At 39.6% G+C, this 27,950-nt stretch overlaps 1 protein-coding gene across 1 annotated transcript in view; it reads right to left on the reverse strand.

Moving 5' to 3' along the window:
- Nucleotides 1-27,926, reverse strand: part of LOC120772428 (low-density lipoprotein receptor-related protein 1) — an 80,507-nt gene extending 52,581 nt beyond the window's left edge. Inside the window, exon 1 of the mRNA XM_040101040.1 lies at nucleotides 26,535-27,926. Coding sequence (XP_039956974.1) covers nucleotides 26,535-26,676 — 142 coding nt within the window. The 5' untranslated portion in view covers nucleotides 26,677-27,926. The remainder of the gene's footprint in view (nucleotides 1-26,534) is intronic.
- Between the last annotated feature and the right edge of the window lie 24 nt (nucleotides 27,927-27,950).

Here is a 27,950-nt window from a genome sequence, read left to right on the forward strand (position 1 = left end):
GTATTTTTTGACATCAAAGGCATCGTCCACCATGAATTTGTTCCTCCTGGACAAACATCCAAAAAACAGTTTTACATGGAAGTCCTCTAGTGACTCAAACGAAGGGTCAATCGGGTCCGGCAAGACATCGCAGCCAATTGGAAGTTGCACCACGACCAGGCCCCGGCTCAAACCGCCTTTCTTGTGAACAGCTACCTAACCAAAGCCGGAATCCCAACGCTTCTGAAGCCGCCCTACAGCCCAATTGTGACTCCCTCGGACTTTTTTGTTTCCTTGCCTGAAAAGGCCGATGAAAGGCAAGCATTTTGGGACGACAGAGGGGATCCAATCAGCATGACCCCCGGCTCTTAAGGCTATTCCGGAGAATGCCTTCCTTCAATGTTTGGAAATCGCGCTGGAGCGCTGCAATGACGCGTTTTTAAAGAACTGTAACGATTGGTTCCATACTTTTTTTAAATCGACTCAGTCCCTGTACGGAACCGCAACGCGTATGCAGAACCAACTGTGGTACTTACACGACGCTTGAGAGGTATGACACAAGCACAGGAACACAGTATATATGGAGGTTTTATACATACCATTGTTGATTGCAAGAGTATCCCATTTCTACTGCTGAAAATTTGATCGCTAACTGTTAACCATTAAGCAGGGTGTGAAGGTATGCAGATTGTTCACACTTTGTCCAAAGGATAAAAACTTAAACAAAGGCGTTGATTTGTATTAAAAATATAATAGAATAATATCAGGTCAGAATACAAAAACAATGAAACATGCATATTCACATGTGCCACAACTGATCACATACGAGTGCTCGCGCAAATTGGAGCGTGTAGATGCCCGGCGTTGAGTGGGTAATGCCATCAAGTGCCCAAGCAAGTGTATAGCAAGTGCTTGTACATATGACACGCATTCATACATACATATGTACATATTATATATGTACATATTTAATGGACGCCAGCGCGAATAAGTGCAGTCAGACGGTACGTGCAAATGTGGCGGTCTACGATTTTCGGCAAAGTATAGAATTACCAGCGTAATACTTGCGCTTTGACTTACGAAAAAAGCAACGCACGCACATACAAATATATATACATATGTATATGTGGATATGGATACATATTTATTCGTAATTTTTTGCTCATGCATGTACAAGTATATTTAATATGAAGAAAGCTCCTGTGCGTGCTTTTTGCTTCCTTTTTGCACATTTTCTGTTCAATTTTGTTGGATTTTATTGTGCTTTAATCTTTTGTGGTCAATTTACGTGCACAAGACTTCAAGAAACAGTGCTATGCACTTATTTTCCTTAACGTGGTATATGTACATTAGAGCGGGTCGATTTATAGGGGGCCAAAAATCGGAAAAATCGTGTATGTGAGAAATGTGTTGCGGATCATTCGGAACACATTTGCCCAAGAGACTATGGGTCTAAAAACGAACCAGCGTTTTTTAAAGCGAAATTTTTTAGGGATCATAAAAATTTGTTTGTCGGTTTTTGAGATATATTTGTAGGTGCATTTTGATATACAATTGATAATTTGTCGGATTCGGTCAGATCGAACAAATCTATCACATATGTATCTCCCATACAACTGATTATTCAGATCTTTGCAACTTCGCCTTAAAAATCGCAGGTTCAAAACCGGTTTTAGTCTCTTATGCAAAATTCGTCAGAATGATTCGTAGAACATTTCTAGCAAATGCGGTTTTAGAGAAAAAAATCGACCCGCTCTAATTTATATGCATATACATACATACATATGTATGTGATGTGTATGTGTATGTAAATTCCCCAGAATCTCTTCGGTCCGACGCGGCTTTGTTAGCTACGTTTGCCTATTACAATCAGTGATTGTTGTTGTTGTAATTATTATTATTACTTTCGCTTCATTGTGGTTGGTACTTTTCAGCTGGTCCGTTGTTTGCATATCACACACAAACCACAGTTCACGGTGGGTGTTTAATGCATTAATTTATGCTCAATTTGCTTAATTACACAGTCACCCACGCGGCAACGAAACTGATGGAATTTTCTCGCTTGCGAATTATGGTCGGGCGGCTCTGTGCGGCTTTTGTTCACAGACATTAGTTTGAGGTACAATAAATATTATAAATATCAGACAAAATATTGTGCAGACTTTCAATTAGAAATTTGGGAGGCAAACTTGAAAACAAATTTGTTTTCCAATTGCATTGTTATGTATTGCTCTCGACAATCGATCCATAGTCCACTTCGCATAACGGAAGAAAGGAATTCTGGTTCGTCCGTGCGAAAATCAACACCTGATTTCATTAATTGTCCACCATTTCCATGCATAACTTTCTCCTATGTTAGCCATATGTGTACCTTTTCTCTCGTTTGTGGCTAGTATATTGCAATTTTTTTTTTTGAGAACTTAGAAACGTAAATAAACAAAAACTGCAACAAAAACCGAATAAATAAAAATAACAACAATAAACTTGTGACGGAAACATAACATATTTTCCAAATCAAACAAACACATAGAAAAAAGTTTAAAAAACATAATGGAATCAAATATCAATGTAAGAAAATATTTGCTCAGTCAAGTTTCGAGCAAAAATTCAACTGAAAATGGTTAAAGCGACAGCAACAACACTTAATGCCGGCACAAATACACACCTTTGTTTATTTTGAAGTGCCGGCTCTAGGAGCCAGATAAAAAAACAACAAAACCAAATTAAACACATTAGCTTAGCACAGCAACAACATACAACAAAAACAAGCACCAAAGTGACAGAAAAGAAAAATAACGACAAATTTGCAGCGAACACAAAATTGCGTATATACGTATGTAGGTGTTGGCAAGCATGTGGGTGGCCAGCAGGTGGAATGCCGCTAAAGCGCCGTCGCACCAAAATTGTCGCTGCCGCCACTACGGCCAATGCCAAGTTGTTGTGTGGCAACACTGGAGACAACAGCATTTAGACTATGCTGTACACGTGAGGAAAAGCTAAGTTCGGGTATAACTGAGCATTTCATACTGTTGCAACTTACAAAGATCAAAAACCGAGATGTACCTTCAGGTACGTAAGGCTTGTTAAGTATGTATATGGGGTCTAGATCCAGTTTTCGCCCGATTTTATTCATTGTAAGCATAAATAGGAACCGGTATACGAAAAGCTCGCTTTCTTACTTTTATTAAGATAACCCACATATTGACCAATATATGCGGTATAAAGTCACACCGAAGTTCGAGAATCATTATATTAGGTACATATATCGGGGCTCAGGAATGTATTGACCCGATCCAACCCATCTTTGATACACAGAACTACTATGATAAGAAAGAATTCTCTCTGAATTTTAATTGTATATCCCACACATTGACCGATATTTTCGATCAAAAGTCAACTTTAAGTACTGGGGTTCACATGTTCAGTACCTAGGGGCTAGAACTTTTTTGGTTCCATATACGCAATATTTAGTCATTTGATTGTATACTGAAAAGTGACTCACTCAATTGATATTCAAAATTGTATTATATGGGCAGTAGGCGTGGCTTTAGTCTGTTTCATAGGAATGTCTCGTACCATTTTTGATTCAAATCGAGCTATGTGATTTCACCTAGAAGTGGGCTGTGCTACGCCCATGGTCTAATTTTGACCTCGGCTCCATTAAAGCTTTCTCATACCATCTCGGCGTGGCTTATCATCTGATATCATCCATTTTCACACTGCCGATAGGAATTCTTATAATGTTGCGAATAGGTGAATTTGGTAGCTTTGGTGGTATAGGATATAAGTAAATTAAACTTATTAGAGGACGGGGCCACGTCCACTTTTCAAAACTCTTTGCCCACAGGTGCCCTTTTCTACTGCTAACGCCAATGTCAAATTACAATTTTATATTTTAACTTAGTGCTTAGTTATGGTTTTCGGTTAATGGAATTGTGTGGGCGTGGCAGTGGTCCGACTACGCCCATCTACGAACTCCTGCTTTTTTTGGCAAGGAACCAAGTTTAATCAAGATATCTCAATTTTTACTCAAGTTACAGCTTGCACGGACGGACGGACAGACAGTCACCCAGATTTCAATTTGTCTCATCATCCTGATCAATTATATATAAATAACCTTATATTCATCTCGATTAGTTTTAGGTGATACATACAACCGTTAGGTGAACAAAACTATTATACTCTACAGCGACATGTTGCCAGAGTATAAAAATGTTGCACGCCAAAACGTGTGCGAGTACTCGGGAGTGTGTCACACATATGACTCAGACGCCGCCAAGCGGATAAGCCCCGCTCGTCTGCAAATGGTTAAGCTTGTAAATTTTTACAAGCAAAGCAACTTGCTAATTGCCAGATAACTCACGACGACGAAAGATTCCAGTTTCGTATGTGTGTGTGTATATTTATGTACAACGGCATGCCACATGCAATTACAATGTAGCAAAATAAGGAAAAACAGCCACATATAAAAAACAAAAGAAAGAAAAAAGTTCACTGTAAAAAATAAGCGGAAAAATGGTCTCAGCCGCAAAAAGCGCAAGCGCAGCTCGAAAATCGCATAGCTGGCCTCACTCAAGCGCATAATTAAATGTTTAACAAATGTCTCACTTGTGCCACGCACACACACACCCACACCGTCAATAACTCGAATGCGCCTATATACATCCATATGTACATTGAAACAACATAAATATGTGAGCATGACTACGTTTGCTGTCAGCATGCACATACAACGGCACTTTTATGCAGGTGCAGCACGCGCCCACACCAATTTGCCCGCCTGGTGTTTCCCCAGCGCTATTTCACATATGCACACATGCACACTTACATGTATTATATCGGGTGATTTTTTAAGAGCTTGATAACTTTTTTTTAAAAAAAAACGCATAAAATTTGCAAAATCTCATCGGTTCTTTATTTGAAACGTTAGATTGGTTCATGACATTTACTTTTTGAAGATAATTTCATTTAAATGTTGACCGCGGCTGCGTCTTAGGTGGTCCATTCGGAAAGTCCAATTTTGGGCAACTTTTTCGAGCATTTCGGCCGGAATAGCCCGAATTTCTTCGGAAATGTTGTCTTCCAAAGCTGGAATAGTTGCTGGCTTATTTCTGTAGACTTTAGACTTGACGTAGCCCCACAAAAAATAGTCTAAAGGCGTTAAATCGCATGATCTTGGTGGCCAACTGCCCATGCATCCCGAAAAATGCACTGTTTGGTGTGGTTTGTACGCTGGTGGAATCATTGGACCGTATTTTTCAAAGATGCTGTTGGACGCAACGTTACGGTGAATGGCGATCGCTATCGTTCGATGCTAACAAACTTTTTGTTGCCAAAAATGGAAGAACTGAACTTGGTTGACATGTGGTTTCAACAAGATGGCGCTACATGCCACACAGCTCACGATTCTATGGCCATTTTGAGGGAAAACTTCGGAGAACAATTCATCTCAAGAAATGGACCCGTAAGTTGGCCACCAAGATCATGCGATTTAACGCCTTTAGACTATTTTTTGTGGGGCTACGTCAAGTCTAAAGTCTACAGAAATAAGCCAGCAACTATTCCAGCTTTGGAAGACAACATTTCCGAAGAAATTCGGGCTATTCCGGCCGAAATGCTCGAAAAAGTTGCCCAAAATTGGACTTTCCGAATGGACCACCTAAGACGCAGCCGCGAGTCAACATTTAAATGAAATTATCTTCAAAAAGTAAATGTCATGAACCAATCTAACGTTTCAAATAAAGAACCGATGAGATTTTGCAAATTTTATGCGTTTTTTTTTCAAAAAAAGTTATCAAGCTCTTAAAAAATCACCCGATATATGATCGCACTCGTCTATCAGTGTGTGTGTGGCGTGGGTTTTTTAAGCTTGTAAACAGCGGAAATGTTTGATTCTGTGGCTCCGCGCCTTTGAACTTTAATTGGAAGTTAATTAAGTTGTTAATTGTTAATTCCTATTTCAGGCACAAAGCGACACGTTTAGCCTATGTGAGGCGGCTGAGAAACCACAGTGAGGCGCTACTACGGATTTGGGGAAACTGCTTGAAAAATTAACTGAACCTCGCGTTAGAAAATCACCGAACCACACAGAAAGGCTAACTTGAGCACCAACGAAGACCCAAAATTGGAAAGAAGTGCTCAATTTTTTTTCCTAAATGGATTTTTGTAATAAAATACATAAAATTCACATCGTGCGCAGACTCTTTAGTTCGTTATGAAGAGGACTAGTGAATTAAACATTCATTGGTGGGTTGTTGTTAATCCAATTTAAAGTTTCCATTGACCCTTTTTAGCGCAAATTCTGAAATATTTATGCCAGAAAACAGTTTCGACTGTTGGCAAATCTTACAATGCATTTCTTCTATGAAATTGCTTGAATGTACCCACCACACCGCTCTCACTTTCAATTTGCAGTTTCCTCATCGAAAGAGCAAATGAAAAATACATGAATTAATTGAAAACGAACAGATGCAAAGCAGCAGAAACAGAAAGCTGGTGAACAGTACGCGAAAGCGTTTTATTATAATTTAAAAGAAACCAAATGCGCGCCCCACATACACACACACAAAGACACGCGCACACACAGCACCTGCTGTAAGGCAACGCAGTTCGTTTCAATTAAAAATCCATAATTTTATTCAAAACCTTGGAAGAATGCAGAGCGCAGTGAAAGACGACGGTGAAGTACAAATAACGTACCGATCGCTCGTCGTTAAGTGATGAAGGGGCGCGGCAAGGCAGCAAGTGTTGCGGTCGGGTGCTTAATTAATACACCATTCGCCAACTTGGCAGCCACACTCTACCTATGCGGCAAGCTAAGCGAACTCGAAATGGCCGCAGCCGTGCGAAAGGGTAATTGAGTGCCGCCGCGACGCCCATCAACTACCACCCAACGCACAGCGCATACCACCACCTCTCCGCTCACCGTGCACCATCCCTATCGCGCAACTGTAACTTAGCATATGGCTCTACAATTCGCCTTTGGCATTGGTTGCGCTGTGGTTTTTGTTATTGCTTTTCATGCCAGCCATAAAGGAATATTTTGCAACTCTTGAATGCTGCGTGGAGCTATGTGAAAGGTTGTTAAAAGTTGCAGGTGCTGCCGCAGTGCGGTGGCAAAGAAGCCTCGGGGCGCAACGATTGTATGACTTCGCACTTCCGACGCACGACGACGACGGCAACTGAGGCATTGCTGAGGGTACGCGCATTGGTTGGAAAAGCGCATTGGTTGTGCGCGCTGCGATGTTGAAAACGACAGCGGCGGTGAGGCGATTGCTCGACAGCACTCAACTGCACAATGCCGTGCCGCTTTGGAGGGAATCGCTTAATCACTTACGTACAGTTCTTAATTGAAAATGAAAATCGATGTTAATGAAGATGCGGCAAAGAATGACTTGAAGTGGAGTCTGACGTTGATACTGCAGCGGCTTCAATGAACTGATGCGTACAACACAGTGGGGAATATGAATATGAAAGCAACGTACTTGGGCATAATCTGTGCACAAGGACAGTTGTATTATTCAAAAGAAAGTTCTAGTGGACAAAAGTAAAAATTTCAACGAAAATCTATGGTGGGAGCTGTGAGTGGAAAACTTAAATATTTAGGCACATAAGAAATTCAAAACAAATGCATATATATTTAGCTTAAAAACTATTTAGAACTCGTAGACATGAGAGTTGCACAAAGTTACTCGCAAGATCGTCCATAAATCGGTGAGTCCGCACAAGCATTTCTTCGAATTCTTCCGTTTTCAATATCATGACATGTAATACGTGAACTATCCACCCACTTGTGCACACTTAATTTCACCGAACATTTCATCATCACCAAGCGACACAGCGGTAGCCGTGGGAGTACCGTTGGCCACAATAACGCATCCTGCTCCGTTTAATGACCACGTATGTCAATCGATAGCATCAAGTGTTAGTGCGGAGTATGCGGCTGGCTGTCCATCATCGCAGAGCAGCTGCTTTGTGACATTTTTATGCGTCATCATAGTGAAGCAGCAGTAAAATAGCTGAAAAACTATAAAAACTTCAGGGACAACGAGGACCGGGAACACGTTGCAAGCGGGTAATAGAAACTACAATGAAGCGCGAAATTTTGCTTATTTGTAACGTTCTCAGCTTTCGAGAGTCTGCTTTTGTCATTACTAGAAATCCCATTAATGCCCAAACGTCAATTTTATGCTGCCACAACGCAGCTGGACGCCCTCAAATTACGCAGCTGACTGGCAAGCACGCTCAATCGCAAAAACAAACAAGATTTTTCTGGTGTTAGCGGGTTGAATAGCTAAGCTGCGCTCTCGTCAATCATTTTATTTAAAGAGGAATTTTCGCGATAGAGCAGACGTGAGAAAAATATTTAAAATTCGCCTACTTCGAGCGTCTCGTCCATAAAGTAAGGCCCATGGAGAGATAATTCTTAGTGGCGCTCGGATAGTAAAAAAAAATGCTTTGATATTTTGTGTAAAGTTTTGCACACGATTTACACTATCTCGGACCACTATACATACAAGCTGAACAATCGGAATCAAATACTAGAAGCTGTCCATACAAGTTTCTTCATTTGACGAGATATCTTCACGAAATTCGGCAAGAGATATTCCCTAAGATAATACTGTAATCTCCAAAGTTCTGAACGGATCACTATAACATTTAGATGCCATACAAACTGACTGATTGGAATCAATTTCTTGTAAGGAATCTTTAGTATTTGTGAAGGGTATATATGTAGCTTTAGTGCAGCCGAAGTTAACGTTTTTTCTTGGCTATTCCAATCAGATAGCGGAGGCCACAGGATAAGCTCCATATAAAATGCTCTTGTTTTGCTTTATAAAATTTCCGATTTGTCTAAAAATAGTAATCGTCGAACAAAACATAAGTTGAAAAACGATTTCTGAACAAGAGTTCATTTATATGGATACGATTCCTTATATAATTACTAAACCTAACAGAATATAATTCAACTACCGCAACTTTGTTCCCTGCTTCTCCTGCTCACTAGAGTTTTTTGTATTCCTCCTTGTCAACACTTCATTTTTTATGCGGCTCTGCGCAAATTTTCGTGTTAATTTTCCAATTTACTGCTCACAAAAGCTCACACACACCGCCACCGTACTGCGTCAATGTTAAATTTGAAAAGTTACAATTTGTCGCCTTCCATTCACACTCCCACACCCCAGTACATGCTTTGCGACGAGCATTATCAGTAAGCCAAAGTCGATTCGCGACTACTCATTTTGCGTGACTCAAGCCAATTACAAGATCTCCTCGTTGCCTTTCAGTTTTCTGTTTCTGTTTTTTCATTTCTTTTTGTTTCTTAACATCCATTCTGCCTTATTCTTACGCATGTGATTTTCACTAGATGTGTGTGTGTATGTGTGTGCTAGTGAGAAGTGGGTACGTATGAGTGTCGATCCCGCATGAGTTACACGGAATTAATGAAGGCATAAAGCTGCCACTGTAACTGCCTTCGCCTCTGCCGCACATAAGTTAACTCGACGACGACGGCGACTCCATGCTTCGTCGCGAGTGACTACGACTAAGCGGTGGCGCTGCTTCCCTCTGTCATCACCAATATTGCCACATTGCCAGCCCGCCATCTCTTCACACATCTCATCATTGCCCATGCCCGCTTGAGCGCCCGATTTAGCTAGGCAAACGTTCCTGTGCATGGCGAAAATTCATAAAGCCTTCCCGTTTGGTCTCTTCGAACATAGTGGGCTAGACACTCGCTATACCACAGACGAGCATGTCTAATAAATGTACACTTTACTTGGTTTCATTGCTTGTCACATACACACATACATATGTACATACGATTAGGAACTCTACAGGGTTGTAAGAACAATATGTGCAGATTCATTTATGGGCATGTTGTGTCTTATGAAATTATAGCACATTTTTCCACCCCTCCCAAATTACGAAACCATACACACATCTCGTATATTTCACATTTGATTATTAAACTTTTTGTTTGCATTTTCTTTAATGAAATTTTCTTTCCCAACTTCAAGGTGGTTCAATTACCCCATTATACATACATACATACATATACTTACAGAAACAGGCATATACATCAACATATATTTATATGTGTTTGTCGGCTGCCAAGCCAATTTTGAAACAAGTTTTTAATGGATTAATCTAAAAGAGTCCACAATTTGTACGAGCCTTCATAAAACTGGAGTGAATCTAGAAACATAAAAGTATTCCGTCTATCAATTTTTCAATGAAAGCAAACGTTAGTTGAAGACACGCGCTTGCTAAAATTGGACGAAATGAAAGCATCCCTGCCGTTCAGTCCAACCAGCATGAAACAAAAGGGATGATAGGGAACTCTTATCCCAAAAACTTCTTAACTCTTAATGTTAACCGCCTACAGGTCGAAAACATTCTTTAGATCTTAAATCACAATCCAAAAGTAATTTCTGAAAAGAACACTTTTTCATTATTTTTAGCTCGGTACTTATTCGAAAGTTTTGCCGAAGCCGAAGACGGATTGTTGGTACCAGATATGTACATATAAGAAAAGAACGAATTCCCTTTAATAATGCTTCGCTTTCTGTAACAACAACCAAACACACAAAAATATCATTGAAACGAAATTTTTTACAAAACCGAAATGTGATTTGGTATATCTTAGCGATGGTTGTAAGAGGAACGCAATCTTATACAAAGACCATTTCATTTTTTCAGAATCATAATTTATGGCTTTTATGAACCATTTTTAATTTCCGAGAACTCTTTTATACTAGAAATTAACTTAGTTGTTGGGAAGGATATTGGTGAAATATGTACATTTCCATGAAACGGCGATAAAATTATCGCTGGCCTGAATAATCGTAAAATAATAGAGCTCACTAGATATTTTCGAATTTTCATACATTTCCGTTCCTTCGATTGATTAGAAACCTTGAAAAACATGGAAAACATAAGACGAGTGTAGAGTAAAACTGCACTTTTCGAAAAGTCGACAAACTTGGCACATTCGAGGCCAAGCAATAAATAAGACAGTGGTGGATGGTGGTTTATCAGTCAACATCAGGAAGCCAACTGCTTTTCTAAATTTTTAATGTGATATTTTTTATTTATCAATCGTGAATCATCTAGAGCTCAGCTGAAGCTGACAGCTTCGGCACATTGACCGCACGAATATGGTCATTTGCTGCCTTCGTCTCGTTCGTTGCCGCTGTTGCAATGTGTAGACAAGTCAGACTACCTAGCGTTCACAGAGAACGTTACTTCATCGGCAATGAAAACTGCAAAAGTTGTGCTTAATCCGCGATGCACGAGGTGCGGCAAGTAGACGGCTTTGCGAAGAGCAAGCGGACTTAGCATTAGTGGTCAGCGGTTGCCAGCTGCAAGCATGCAATGAGTAGAAATGCATGTATGTGTGTGTGGGTGTGGATAAGTGGCTTTCATTAATGGCAAAAGCAACTCATTCAATATTTACCTGGGCTGTGTGTTTATTGTAAATTAATCAATTTGCGAGTAGACAGTTTGCTGAACGCCCGACGCCTTTGTGTATTCAAGGCGTTTCCACTCGATGTTCGGCTAGAATATTAAACGCGCTATTGACATTGTATTGCATTGCCTTTGTGCGAGTTTGTTTGTCATTTGGGTGTGTTAAGCCGCGATGACTTTGTTGGCAAAAAAGGATTAAATTGACGAGCGAAATAAAATAGTCGACGTTTGTAAGAAATTCTAAATAAAAAAATATGCAATACAGCAAAATCATTGCTGATTATATAGTTATAAAGAGATCGGGAATCAACACGTATTTTTGTATTAGTTCGCTTTTAAAGCAGCTGTAACCACTCGTGCCTTCTGCATTTAATACTAAAGGGCACACAGCAAGCATTTTGATGTCCATAAGTATACATGCATGTACATGTGTTACATTAATGGCATATTCCGCTTGTCAGCAAACGGCCTATTACTGATATATGTATATAGGGTACACATGTATTAGCAATACTCACATAAACCCGAGTGTTCATATATTTCTGGCTGCGAAAATTTGCAACAATGCAAGCAAAAATTTGGAGCAAAGTCAAAGTATTTGGCACTCGGCCAACAAAAACAGATTTCAGTTTATTTTTAAGCGAAAATTCCTCTGCCGAAAATTCCAAGACATTTATATTGTCAATTAAACTGACAAGATGAGATATCGTGCACACCATATACACACACACACACACTTGTGACACACAGTTGTGGCGCTGAGCCTGCAATTCGCGCGGTTCATATAAAATTATCCATATTTGCTCCGAAGTATTCATGGGACTGCCGGTTTTTTCGCCCACTTGAACCTATTTATTATTGCCAGCGAGGCGGCACTTGGCAGGCAGTCACTCAATTACACGCACACCCATACATATGTATGTATGAGTATGAGTTTAAGTACAGCACTATGCAGTGAAGTGAAGCATTCTATGGTGGGGAAGGAGCAAGAGATGGAGCTTGTCACGGGCTCTGTGTCATGTTTGCATGCATACATACATACATTGCAGTCTGCGTGAGGAAGCAAACGAAGACCCCTGGGGAACAGCATACAAAATCTGTATGTCAAAATTCAAAAATAAAGCACAACCACCCAAAAGCGCATCCTTTATGAGAAATGTCGTCGAAACTCTGTTTCCAAAACACGACAGTATTTCTTATGCTAAGCCTCGAACCGAAGTCATAGAGTCGCCACTGCCAGTTAGTGAAGAAGAAATATTGGCCATAGCCGGAAAAATTAAAAGCAGCAAAGCGCCTGGATTGGATGGCATTCCAAACAGAGCCCTAAAGGAAGCCATGATACTGAAACCTAAATTATTCGTAAAAATGTACAATGCGTGCTTAAAAGAAGGAATATTTCCCGACCCATGGAAAGTCCAGCGATTGGTTCTACTTCCTAAACCAAAAAAGCCTCCGGAGGAACCATCTTCATATCGACCTCTGTGCATGCTTGACACTATTGGCAAAGTATATGAAAGCATAGTAAGAAACCGCTTGGAATTAGCAATCCAGAAAGCCGGCGGATTATCAGAAAGACAATACGGCTTTATGAAAAAGAGGTCCACCATTGACGCACTATACGATGTCGTTGACACTGCGAAATGCGCAGTAAGTGGCAAGCGATGGAAAGGCGGAACAAAAAAATATTGTGCGCTGATCACCCTGGATGTGAAGAATGCCTTTAACTCAGCAAAGTGGGCAAACATAATCAAAGCTCTATATGAAATACGTGCTCCTCAATATCTTATGGAAATTGTCATGAGTTATTTTAAAAACAGGCGACTACTATACGATACAGATGAAGGCACTAAGAGCTACTCAATTTCGAGTGGAGTACCGCAAGGCTCGGTACTAGGCCCCCTTCTATGGAACATAATGTATGATGGGGTGCTAAGGAGACACCAACCGAAAGCTATTAAATTAGTTGCATACGCAGACGACCTTATTGTGGTAGCAGTGGCTAAACAACTCGACGACCTCCGGAGCAAATGTAATGAGTGCATAAACGGTTTGCGGCAATGGTTCTCCCCAATGAGTTTAGAACTGGCTGAGCAAAAGACAGAAGTATTGCTCATAAGTACAAGAAAAGTAGAGGAAAGTATATCTCTGACCATAGGGGAGTGCGAGATTCACTCACAGCCACACCTAAAATATCTAGGAGTAATAGTAGACTCAAGGCTCAAATTTAAGGATCACCTAGAATACACTGCAGGTAAAGCGAATAAAATCATGACTGCCTTATCAAGAATGATGGCAAATAAAGGCTGCGTGCGTTCCAACCGGCGTTTTTTACTCGCAAAGGTAATGAGATCGGTAATGTTATATGCGGCTCCAATATGGATCCAGGCGTTAGGCATCAAAGCATATGCCAGACAAATAAACACAGTGCACAGGCTGTCGGCACTAAGAGTTATCAGTGCTTTTCGAACAATTTCAAGTGATGCTGCTGAAGTAATAGCCAGTATGATGCCCATTGACATCCAGGGTGACGAATACGAACGAGTATACAAATTACCAGAGCCATCTAAAGGAGCCAAAAGAGAAGAGAGAGTGAAAAGCTTAACGATATGGCAGCAGCGGTGGCAAACCTCACTCAAAGGACGATGGACCTACAGACTAATACCGGACATCCATTCCTGGATCGATAGACGACACGGGGAGCTGGATTTCCACCTAACCCAAATACTAAGTGGGCATGGGTGCTTTAGAAACTACCTGCACAGATTCCAGCACGACATTAGTCCGAAGTTTCCGACGTGTTCAGAGTTCTTCGAAGACTCTGAGCATGTATTCTTTTATTGCCCTCGCTTTTTAAGTGCAAGGGAAAAACTTAAAACTACACTCGGTGGTAGTTTTACGGTGGAAAATTTGACGACACTTATGTGCCAGTCCACTGAGAACTGGAATGCTGTCAGCGATGCAGCAGCGTCAATCATGACAAAACTTAGACATATAGAGCAGAATGGCGTCCGTCAGTCCGTGCCATAGAGGAGACTTAATTGTCTTATCACTCCCACGAAGTAATACCTAATCAGGTGGTTCCGTGGGAGTGTCTGGAGTTGGGAGTAGGTTAGGTTTAGCGGATTAAAGTTCCGCACTTCGGCTTTTGATGCTTCCCCCTACTTAAAAATAAAAAAAAAAAAAAAAAAAAAAAAAAGTCTGCGTGCGAAGGTATACTTATCTGTAGATTAGCGGGAATCGTACATCTATATGTAATATATGGAATTGAAAATATACGTACATATATGTATTCTATATACATATACATATGTAAATATAAACGGGCATACGTACTCATTTGTATATGCGAGAGTATGAATTTCAAAGACGTGCACTTAACCCAATTGTACGATTTATGAGCCAGTAACAGCAATAACAATTACACATAACCCATGAACAACCACAACAAAAACACTCGAAATTACTGGCATTTGCGTACGCAAAGGCAACAATAAAAACACAACAATAGCTTGTATTGAGCTGAAACGGGCTGGAGCTGGAGCTGAAGCTGGCGCTGTAAGAGACTGCGACGGGAGCGCATTGCACTTTGCCGCGGCATCAGCACGCTGCAATAACAACTACAACAAAGACGACAGCAGACAACTGGCGATACACCGGCGCACAATAGCGATCGCCAACGCTACAGTGGCAATTGTAGTGAGCGAGTGTGTAACGCGCAATTTATAATTTGCAATTTGCAATTTATAAATTACAATTTACAATTTAGCCATTGTTATATTACGACGATTCATCATTATTGTAACGCGCGTACACACACACGTGCGCGTACATACATATGTTGGTGTGTGTGTGTATGGATCTGCGTATGCGAAAGCCGATAGGCAGCTTCTATTGTTACACTAAATTGTAACCAATTGTCACTTTCAGAACAATCTAACGCACTGTATGACTGCTGGCCATCTGATCAATCATCCGTCAAATTTAGAAATATTTACCATCACTATTGAAATAGAGTTCTATTTTGAAATGAATTAATAATAATTGCTTAGAATATATTAAATTTGTGTTGTGTTTCGAAACGAGTTTCCACCCAAATTATCAATTGAAGGCTTTTAGGCCAAAACTAATACGACCGTTGAGCAATACCAAAAGCTCCATCAGGATCGAGAAGGACCTCTCCGAGCCGTTCGATACCAAACGAGGTTTCATACAAGGCGACTCCCTATCGGCCGAGTTCTTCAATCTACTGCTGGAGAAAATAATTCGAGCTGCAGAACTTAATCGAGCAGGTACAATTTTCTATAAGAGTGTACACCTGCTGGCGTACGCCGATGATATTGATATCATTGACCTTAACAACCGCGCCCTTAGTTCTGCTTTCTCCAAACTGAATAAGGAAAAGAAGCAAATGGGTCTGGTATTGAACGAGAGCAAGACAAAATATCGTCTGTTATCAAACAAACAGTCGTCGCACTCGCGATTTGGCACCCACGTCACTGTTGACAGTCATAACTTCGAATTCCGTCTATATTGGAACCAGTTTTAACACCAACAATAATGTCAGCCTCGAAATCCAATGCAGAATAACTTTTGCCAACAGGTGCTACTTCGGACTGAGTAGGTAATTGAGAAGTAAAGTCCTCTCTCGACGAACAAAGACCAAACTCTATAAATTACTCATTATTCCCGTCCTCCTATTAATGCAGAGGCATGGAAGAAGAAAACAGCTGATGAGTCGACGTTACGAGTTTTCGAGAGGAAGGTTCTGAAGCAATTAATATAAAGGGATAAAACTTTGCACAGATAGTGCATTTGAAGTATGCCACATTATGAACAGAATATAGACAAAAACCTGTTCGATGCTATCCCAACTCCCATATCTTTATATATAAAAAGTACATGTCACGTTGTTTGTCCGCGATGGACTCCTAAACTACTGAACCGATTTTAGTAATATTTAGCACCCTGTGTCCAGTTCAAACCAACTGAAAAGATAGGATAGTTAAGACAACTCATAAATAAGGAATACGGTAAAAGCTCTCTTAAATGAACGCCCTATTAAGCGGACATCTCCATTAACCATGGACTTTGTTGATATGTATTAAGTACAATCTATTATGCGGACAACTCTGTTAACTGGTCAGAAACGCTGGTAACCAGACATTGAGAAAGCAGCCTTAAATTCGTTATTATTTCCAATGAAATTTATTTGTACAAACATATTCAAAACTAGAGTACAATTGTACAATCCCTTGGATTCGTAAATAAAATTTTCACTGTATTGAATAGTATAAAATGTATTCCACAGCAACGCGTGGCCGAATCCCTTATTTTTAATATACAATTTTGTGAACTGAAGAAATTTCCCGGACTTTGATTCTTACAAGTTGCGAGAGTACAAAATGTTCGGTAACACCTGAAATATTTGAAGTCATTGATTTCCCAAAAATTCTCAATCTTCCAAACAATTATTTCTTTCTTTAATGCCGTGCTCTTCTAATGCTGGAAACTAACAATAGGACATACATTTCACACGTCATTAGCAAGAAACAAATTTCTAAAACTCGCGGCTCAAATTTCATTTGAGGGTAAAAGAAGGAATAATGAACTCTGCTGCGATCTTTTTACTAGCTTACTTTCGTAATTTGTGGCACACAATTGTTGATTTGTTGTTGACCAGCCACATCGACTTAAATGGTTTTAATTCATTCCTATTGAGCGAGTAGTTAATTCGATTAGTGCGCGCTGAAACGCATAACTACCCGCCAGCAGGCAAAATACATGAATTATGATATGCCCGCTTTCTGGATGTTCATTCGACATTCGTATGTGGGACAAAGCGGGCGGTGCCTACGAACCATTAACGACTTGTCGCATTCATATGCCCATACGCTCGCTTACAAGCTCGGAGGCGGAGCGGAGTGCACAAGTACGATACTAGGCGCTTTGGGAAGCATTCATGTACCACATTTAACCAATGTTGTTACAACAATATCATTTACAAAAAAATTTTCGTTGACTACGAAACACTTCGATAGCGCCTTTTGGCGTACAATTCTTAGTTTCAAGTAAAAAAAAATTGTCGAAAACAACAATTTCCAAAATGCAGAAATTGTTTATCAAAAAATAAGTTTCTATTCGAATTTAAAGAAATTGAAAACAATTTCCGCAGAAGCGTTCATAATTTCATTGATTTTTATTGCGCAAATAACTGGGCGCCACGTTACAAATTGCGCAAAATGATTGAAGAATAACGAATTGCGGATATTTATAAATTTCAGTATGAAATTGTAGGCCAATTAATTAGAGCAGCGCTAGTATATATATTTCTGACAATGTGTGAGGAGCAAAGTCACGCAGTTAGAAGTCAACGTGGCCGCAGTGGCGATTGCGAAAATATGAAACCCAAAAGGCCATCAAATGGGTGTGCGAAATGGGTGGCGGGCGGAGTAAATACAAAGTTAATGCCAAATGAATGCAAATTAATGTAAATGAAACAATTAAAATGTTGATACTACAAGTACCCTAATGACAATAAACCCGGTCCAGTATAAATGGCACAGCGCCTACGAAGAACCAGCAAGAAAACACAAACGAAATTGTTAATTTGTGAATAAAAACAAAAAATATATACATACATGGATATATATAAATATGTACATATTTATACAGTCCGTTTACAAAGTGTATCTCCATAGAGTATACGTAAAAAAGAAAGAAATTTTTAATTTCATAATAGCATATGATCACTGAGCACTCTGCAGGGGATCTAAAGCAACGCTGCATTCGTACTGTTTCATCGTTTATTCGTTGAATAGTTTATTAAACCAAGAACACAGTACACGGTACACATACATAAATGATACATGGGCTGCAACTGTATAAGTAGAAATATGTTATAATTTCCTTGGGAGTATAGCCGCGTCACTGGCAGCGTGAAATTGTTAGTTTTTCAGCCACTCAGTGTGTCAAACAGCGGCGATTCAAGCGGCCGCACACTCTGCAGCAACCAATTTCACTATGAAGTATACGTATGTATGTATGTGTGAATGCGATAAAAATGTCGATGGCAAAAGCAACGACAGAATTTTTCTGTTTTAAACGCTACTCGTCTTGCTTGCGGCTGTAGTTAACTGTGTCCTAGTTGGTATGTTGTCTGTGAAAAAACTGAGTCAGCTAATTGCTGGGAATACACTGCACACTCAAGCATACACTCAGGAGTAAGTAGAAGTTGCAATTAAGTAATATAGCCGGAAATGAGCGTAGTGAGCGTAGAAACTTCAGGCCAGCTCCAACGACACAGACCCACATACCCCCATACACGCCACACATCCCAGAGCCCACCGTTCTGGCCTAGACGCTCAGCATCCGCACGACTCAAGCACAGCAAAGACGTTAGAGTGTGACTGAGTATGCTGATGCGTATCTAAGGAAACATTATGTTGAAACCAAGGACAACAAGTTGGAGGCCTGCTTGTGCATAAGCAAGTTAGCATGCAACCAATGTGGGTTTGGATGGGTTTCAAATGAGCTGACTGGCTGGCTGGCTGGCTGCTGACAACACTGACAATAAGATGAGAAAAGTTTACCAACTTTTGCGCAAATTAATACACAGAAACGACGACGACGATGTTGGTGACGACGACTCAAAGTAGCGCAATAGGACTGTTTAATTTGGTAGTAAAGCGGAAAAACTTAGTTAATAATCTGCGTTAGGGGAGCACACGCTCGAAAGATGTGCGAAATAACGTTAATGACGGACTAGGGAGAATGCCAAATAATAAAAGCTTATGTTTATGTAAGCAAACAACTTTTTGGAAATTTACACACTGGATTAGGTATGAAGAATATAGACGCTAGTGCTACCAAAAAGTACCTAAAATTAAGTTAGCGCTTTATTGCTGAATTTGCATACACCAATCGCAATACTATTTGCAATTTGTGTATATATTGGGCAGTCGAAAAAATCTTTTCGTTTTTCTAACTTTTCTCAACATCCCCGAATTAAATTTTTTGTTTGTTAAAATTTTGCTTAAAATCTTACCTTTTCAACAATATATAGTGTGACACAATGTGATTGGTAGCACTGTAGATATACGACTACAACGATATCTATTGACAAAATACGAAACGACTTTTTCGACTAGCCAATATTCACTTTTTCCTGGAAATATACTGATGATATTTTAGCCGAAATCACATAAATACATAGTAAATGCATAATTAATACAATTATATATGTATGCAAATATGTATGTATCTGAGTGACATGTATGTATACATTCCCGAAGTTACTTCGATGTACAGTGCTGAACTACCACATTTGGACTTTAATGACACATGGAGTGACATCCGTGTTTTTTCCCCTTCGATTCACAGGACATTATTAAAAATGTATGAGCGCATATGATTGTAGGCTAGCAAGTGATAAAAGAAACTGTGAGGCAACCACATCACTAATTCCACACAGAATGCTTACTCAGCTAAGCCAGTGAATGCAGCGAGCGAGTAACACACAAATAGATTCGAACGGTCGACTGACCATAGACCAAGAAAAAGTGCAAATTGCTATGACACGTTGTTGACTTTTTACGAGTGGCCGCGAAGCGCGACTAAAGCAAATAACAAAAAGCAAAAAGTCTATGAAAAAGGCAAGCAACAATAATACGCACACAAACGACAGGCTCGTAAGCAAGGCAAACAAAAACGAAATGGCAAATAAAAAAATGCTGCAGCAAACAGCGAAAGGCCTGGAAGTCGCCAAGATATATGAATATATACTTGTATGGTTATACGATCACAAAGTACATTGACTTTGTGCGCCAACGCCTCGCCCAGTTGCCACATCGCAGCGAGATCTCTTCGCCGGACAGCATATCCAGTGCGCCCACTGAGGCATGGACTTGCAGTGTTCAGCCAAGGCATGCTGTTAAGGCTAAGCATTTGAACGCATTGCTGACTTTATTATTTTCCGATATTCTTTCAACATTCACTTCTTGCTTCTTAAACTCGCTTTTCGCAGCTACTGTCAATCGTTTGACCTTTCCGGTCGCGCCTGATTCAACTCAAGTACGTATAATTTGTATGCTCAGTGGGTAATGAAGTTGCTGTTAGCATAAAATACAGCCGAAACGACGCCGTCTTAATAAAACTATTCCGCGACTTACCGACTTACTCTTTGTCCATTGTTTGCAAATATGTCAACACCATTTATTTGCCTGTCTCGGAATTCTTTGAGCCATTTTAGTAAGGCTTGCAATGAAAACTCGGTCGAAGCGAAGGAAATGTAGGAAAAACATTCAGTTTGACAAATTCGCAGACTTGTTAGTTTAAAGGGCCTGTTAACATCAGTTCATTCCAACGTTCTGATCAGTTAGTTAGGCCAATCCCTTTGCAGTCACCCAATTGGTTTCGTGGTTGAAATTTCTTCTTCGAAATTAAAAAATAATATTTCCAAAATAAACAATTTTTCTTATCGACGAAAATATGGCAGTGTCGTAAGCGAACAAAAGGTTCTCGAATTTGAATTTGCATAAGTTGTTTGAAAGTAGAAAACGCGCTGCATATTACATATATACGATTTTTGCAGGTGCTTGTCAAACCCATCCTTCCCCCTCAATACACCGACATTTACACCCACGTACTTAAGTTGATTTTGAATTAAGAATTCGCTGAAACGCATAAAATCCTTCCCAAGCGTTCGAGTATTTTATTTGCTTAAGTATTCCAGCACCCCACAACCCAGAGTCCGTTCGGTTGCAGAGCAGGCTGCTGTCAGGGCAAATGGCAGACGAAATAAATTATTGGCCGTGAACAATTTGCAGATGATTTGAAAATGAAAATGTTTAGAATTTTAATGAAGGTATTTGCACTCAAGAATGTAGCAGCTACCGCCGCGCAAAGGAGCGCGGTAGTTTTATCTGCAAGGAGTGGCGAAAAGCCACAGCTGTCAAGGAATGAAATGCGATTTTAATAGAATTAAATAGACAGCAATTTACCAGCGGCCATCAGTAGCCGCATCATCCTTCTTAGCGGGTAACGGCTTGGCAGCAGTAACTCGGTATAGGTGTGCAGTCATTTGGGAAAATATTGTATTACGGAAGAAAATCTCGTAGTAAAACGTTAGAGGCTTTCAGAGTGTTGCAACTTCTTACAGTTTCCAAATACGCGTCTTCTCGACATTTTTACACACAGATGTGGCTAAGTTGAACAGTTCGTCCATTTTCTGAGTGGAGTCATCAATCGAACAGTCCTATGAATTATTGGCGTTACTTTAGCTAGGCGCACCCTTGAAATTCAAGTGGCAAAAGCAAAGAAGAATGAATGGAAATCACTTTTTTACACAAACACCGCGTCGATTTTCATAATACATTTATGTAAACATATATTATTTTTGGTTTCTGCACTTTTTCTAATATTTGTGTCCCACTTTTAGATTTCGATGACAGCGCATTGCATTTGCCACTTGAATTGGCGGTTCATTGAATGAGGTAAATAAATTTCCAGCACACGAGTTCCACCGATTATTCAAGTGCAACATCAACAGAGGCGAACGGCAATGCACATGCACCCCCTCGCACCGCAAATACGCGCCCATGTGGAGGCAAACTGCATCTACGAGTAAAACATTCTCGGCTGGGTGCGCGCCGCACGAGTGCCAAGTGCAAATGCTTCAAGGAGCACTCTTATCACTCCATTACTCACGCAACACACTTGCAGTATTTGCAAACGGCTTGCCACACGTCCAAAGCAACAACAACAACTATAGCGTCAGCAATCAACTGACGGCTGTCAAATAAAAACGGGGAAAACGAGAAAGAATTGGATGCAGTGCAGCCAGTTGGGGCATGATCAAGCATTCAAACTCGTTTAGCTGCCTTTTTCTTGGCTTGCTTGCAGATTCTGTGTCATTTCAGATATGTATGTCAAGCGTGGAGCCGAGTGTGGCAAGGTGCAGTGTTCTATGGAGTGGTGGGTGGAGTGAACACAAAAGATACTGCTGTAGAAAAAATTCCCTGAGACAGAAATTTTGCGGGCTTATCCCGCGGCAGTACACGCAAGTGCTGTAATAAATCGATTGTGTAGGTGTTTGTGCACGCAGCATAGTGGCAGCCACAAGTGGCAAGTGTGTGACACTTAACTTTTTCACTTTGTGACAGCTCAAACACACGCCATAAGACGGTGGCGCAGAGTACTACCATCTGCGAGACAGCACATTCCGCGAGCACAATATGTTAATTGATTTAGAAGTAGATGATGAATTACTGTCAAGTGTGAGGAGAATCGGCCTATGTTAGATATGTTGGTGTTCCCCAAGTCATATGCCATATATACACATAGTATATACGCTCCAATACGGCTGACGAAACATTACAGTCGAGAAAGGAGTTGAATAGCAGCACGAGCACGTAGTCAACACTTTCGCAATCCACCAGTTAAGCCTGTGTGAAGAAGAGAAGAAATCGCTCAGGAACGATGAATTGACTTCTAAGTGCAGACCAAAAATAATTTACCACTCGAAGAGTCGCTACTATTCCTGAAAACGCCCATGCCTTTCGAAAATGAAGCATAGCTGGCTATAAAAATGAAAGAGATCTTCATGATCTCCGACAAAAATAGCGATAGTTTGGCTAAACATTCTTGCAAAAAGCAGGACCACATCATGTACTAGCACAAGACCACGCTACAACCTCACAGTAAGCTGGCGCTATAAAAGAAAAGTAGGCTCGTTGCCTGGTCAGTACTTTGGCTACTTTCGCGCCGTAATGTGATGCGATTTAACAGTCATATCTAATGAAATCACGCGGGAAGCTGACTCTATAAAAGAAAAGGAGGCACGCTGCCTGATCAGTGCTTTGGTTACTTTCGCGCCGTAATGTGATGTGATTTAACAGTCTTAATGCAATCACGCAGGAAGCTGGCTGTAAGCTGACTCTATAAAAGAAAAGCAGGCACGCTGCCTGATCAGTGCTTTGGTTACTTTCGCGCCGTAATGTGATGTGATTTAACAGTCTTAATGCAATCACGCAGGAAGCTGGCTGTAAGCTGACTCTATAAAAGAAAAGCAGGCACGCTGCCTGATCAGTGCTTTGGTTACTTTCGCGCCGTAATGTGATGTGATTTAACAGTCATAATGCAATCACGCAGGAAGCTGGCTGTAAGCTGACTCTATAAAAGAAAAGCAGGCACGCTGCCTGATCAGTGCTTTGGTTACTTTCGCGCCGTAATGTGATGTGATTTAACAGTCATAATGCAATCACGCAGGAAGCTGGCTGTAAGCTGACTCTATAAAAGAAAAGCAGGCTCGTTGCCTGGTCAGTGCTTTGGTTACTTTCGCGCCGTAATGTGATGTGATTTAACAGTCATAATGTAATCACGCAGGAAGCTGGCTGTAAGCTGACTCTATAAAAGAAAGGCAGGCTCGTTGCCTGGTCAGTGCTTTGGTTACTTTCGCGCCGTAATGTGATGTGATTTGATTTTGAAGTCGCAAGGTGACTTTACGGAAAGATAGCTACCAGTTAACTGTATATAATTAAAGCAGGCACCGTGTCTGGTTAGTGCTTCGGTGACCAAAGAGTTAATCATATTTTTAGGCAGAACCGAATCAAATAGCCAAACAATCACGTAAATTGCAATGTTCTACTTTTAATATAATTCACTACAACATAATGTGCAGTAAGATATGTTAAGACGTTTGTTACAAGCATAGTCAATTTGGACCATTTGGTCCTTTAATTTTTAATAATAACGAGCGAGAGTAATAGCAACACAATTCGCTATTGAGTGCTATGCGAACATATTGATTCCAGTGAGCCAGTGAGCAGAGCGGCTTGGAAAAACCTACCAAGCAGCTCGGCTCATCTGAAATGGGCGTATGTGTGGTAAGTTAAACTTAAGCTGATGAGAGAAGTGAAGATCCCAGCTTCAGGCATGAATTGCATACAAATTTTCTCAAATTTCAAAGTTGTGTCGCAGCTGTCAGCAGCCGTTATATGTTCACATGGTGATCTCAACAGATATATGTACATATATAAATGAAGATCCCCAGAACTGCCGTTAGCAAACGTATCAGTAACCTTGTATGGTATGTAAATATAGACGTAGCAAACAACATCGGCACCGATCGAGCATAATCGCTTGTTGGCATTCGATAACCTGGCTACGTCAGCGACACACGGTCGAGCAAATGTGTATCAAACCATGTCTGACAACAGATAGTACACAAAAACAGCGAATTCTGATTTTCTTTCGACTTTCAATTAGGTATTCAGTATCACATCCGTATATTCTAACACACACATGAATTTACTGCGTGCATCTTTCACCAGTCTGATTCAACGCTTAGCTACTAATCTCGTAAGCAATATAAAAGGTTATCAAGCAGATTTTAGCTCCGGTGCATCAGTCGGCCGACACTGCTAACGCTAAAAAATAATAGTTGCCGTGTAAATACTTGTTTCTGCTTAGTAATTGGAAAATTTACTATTCGTTGCTGGTGCCGCATGTACATACATATGTATATAAATTTGCAGATATCTGTCAGCCACAACGGCCACAATCAGTTAGGTGTGAGATAAATCGGACACCAAAACCGCAGAGAAAGTATTGCAGCATTGACTACAGCTAAGCGCTGCTAAATAACTCAAATGTGTATGATACAAATATATCATATTACATAATTTGCTGCTAATAATTTTATTCCACTAGAATTTCGGACTGAAGATAAACTAGTCCAAAAAAAACCAGAATAATACCTCTTAGTAAATTGTGAGTATTATGTATTTTTATATATCAGTATAATTATAGAGTAACAATTCTGGCTTCATCATTTAAGCGAATGCATGGATCATTTGCAGAAAACACAAATTTATATATTATAGGTTTTCGCTTGTTTTTATTGCTTAAGCGCTGTCAAAATAATAATTATAATGTAAAGTATTCTGACAACGGAACTCTTTTACCTACCAGAATTCGACCTACATATGTATATTCACTTATTCTCTACTGAAATGAGACCTGCGTCCATATGACCCACAATTCTTTTACTTGAAACACCAAGAACAAAACGAGTGCGCGACTTCGTCGGCCTGTACGCGAACTGGTCTGAGAGAATTTTTGAGATATTGACCTGCAATTGCGCACATGTTCCTTTTTCGCCAAGGAGCCAATTATTTTTCGGAACAGTGAAACGCAGTACACACAGAACCCATATGAAAGCGGTATGTACCACGTCTTGTAAGTTTAACGTTGCCACAACATTAACACATTCGCAAAAATGCTAACAAGTATTTTTTGTAACAACGTTCACAGTTTCAATGTGGCTCCAGCTACAAATCGTTGTGTCCATAGCTACCCAAAGTGCTGTGCTCATGTTATTGCTCTGGCGTGTCCGCAAATTAATGACATGTAATTGCCGAAAATCACTTAGAGTGCATCCAACGCGCCTACCAAATTCGAAACGTTGACTTCTGCAGGTTCGTAATGCCTAACCCTTAGTTTCTAATATCAACAGCGGCCGAGAATATCCGACTCATAAGTCGGGTAGAGCATATGTACGTCAACAATTCTATATGAGCGCTAAAAACTGAGAAGCTAATTTAATGTGCCTACTTGCCATATAACACCAGTTTAATTTAAATATTTGAGAGATGGAAACGATATTTCCCACATGTAAAGTTTCTGACATGTGAAGACTCTCAAATAAAATCATCCAAATCATCACACACATTTTCTAGACCTCATATGCTCAATGTATTTAATTAATTTCCGTTATGTTTCAGTATAGAGACTTTATGTATATGCATACATATGTATGTATGTACGAGTATATATGTATGTACATATGTACATATATGTATGTATCTATACATAATCTTGTATAAAGAAAAATAACAATGAAGATAGCCCAACACACATATTTAAATTTAAATTCATTGAATGGCTTAAGCTTTTATCAGAACGCCACCCAAAACTATAAACCATTCGAAATCCTAATAATTTAATTAAGGAATCCTTCAAATTTTTTATGTGTACATAATACATTTTTTAATATTAAATAATGTGGAAGATGAAGTTCATTAACTTACGTGTTTCATTAAGAGTTCTGGTGGAGATTTCTGGTCCAGATGTTGTTGCAGTTTTACTGCCATAAGCTGTCTCGCTACTCGTTGCTAAATCCCTAGCATCCACAGCAAGCACACTTAGGCAAATCAATCCAAACAAAATCATATTGGTTCGTATAGTTGTTTAATTTTTAGGTTCTCAATATTCTTTTTTTAATGTTTTATACAACTTTTTGCGCTCAAAGCGCTTTCTTTTTAAACAAACACACTGACATTAATTTATTGCCGTTGCGATTATCACTAATTTATTTTATTTACTTCAATATTCAAGTATTTATATACAAATATACATTTATGTATACATCTATATATTGCACTTTAGAATAGTCTAATATTTATGTAAATGTCTTCACGGTTAACAATTGGCACATTGATATGTAGATGATTTTTTCGAACTGAAGACGTTACGGTAGAGGAAGGCTGAAGGTACATAGATATTGATAAGGACTTAAACGCACACATTTACACATATGTACATACGTAGATAAATAACCGCATCAGCACGAACTTTTTGCAATTGCCATAAATATGTTATTGCTGGTTATGCATCTTATGTATTATATGGTAAGTACATACATACATATGTCTTCTGTTTATGTGCGAATCATGCATGCGCGGTATTCATAAATAAATTGTATACCTGTTAGTCACTAACTCTTATGTCCAATCAGAATTCCATATATTCTTTTTAATTCATTTCAATTATTTGGTAGATTTGTTAAAAAAGTTATCTCTCCCTTCTCATATTAAACTAGTTTTATTTTTTAGAATTATTGTGACGCCCGCAGCACCAATAGTAACGAGTTGTTTATTGAAACCGGTCGCCACTTGCACATAGCAGAAAATCTTCTTTTAACATTATCAAGCAATTGGTATATTTACCTACCCAGGCTCTTAAAATAAAACGTGTATGGAATTCTCCTTAATATCCAAATATTTTGTATATGACATTTTACTTTTATTCACTTTTTTCAAAGACTTTATCCTTTTTCACATCACACACAAGCCTGCTACCTTTTTACTTTGCTTTATCCACTTTACGTTTTTACTTACTGCCTACACACATTCGTATGCATATACAATTCCTTTTAGAATTGCAACTCTCTGTATTAAATCACTAATTTTAAGCACCGAGATATTTAAAAATTCATTACAGGATAGAATGATATTTGAATTATTGACGTCGACATTTTAATATTATTAAAAAATCTATCAATTTGTAGTCACTAAACTCCACATATTACAAATACATAAAGGATTTAATTCATTGCAAAAGCGACAACACTTTATAAACATCCGTATCCACGCACGTATCCATACAACATTTACGTCAAGTTACCTATCCGTACAATTTCAAAGAGAGACTGAGCAAAACCTACC

This window comes from Bactrocera tryoni, chromosome 3, assembly GCF_016617805.1.
Source record: "Bactrocera tryoni isolate S06 chromosome 3, CSIRO_BtryS06_freeze2, whole genome shotgun sequence".
Classification (NCBI taxonomy): Eukaryota; Metazoa; Arthropoda; class Insecta; order Diptera; family Tephritidae; genus Bactrocera; species Bactrocera tryoni.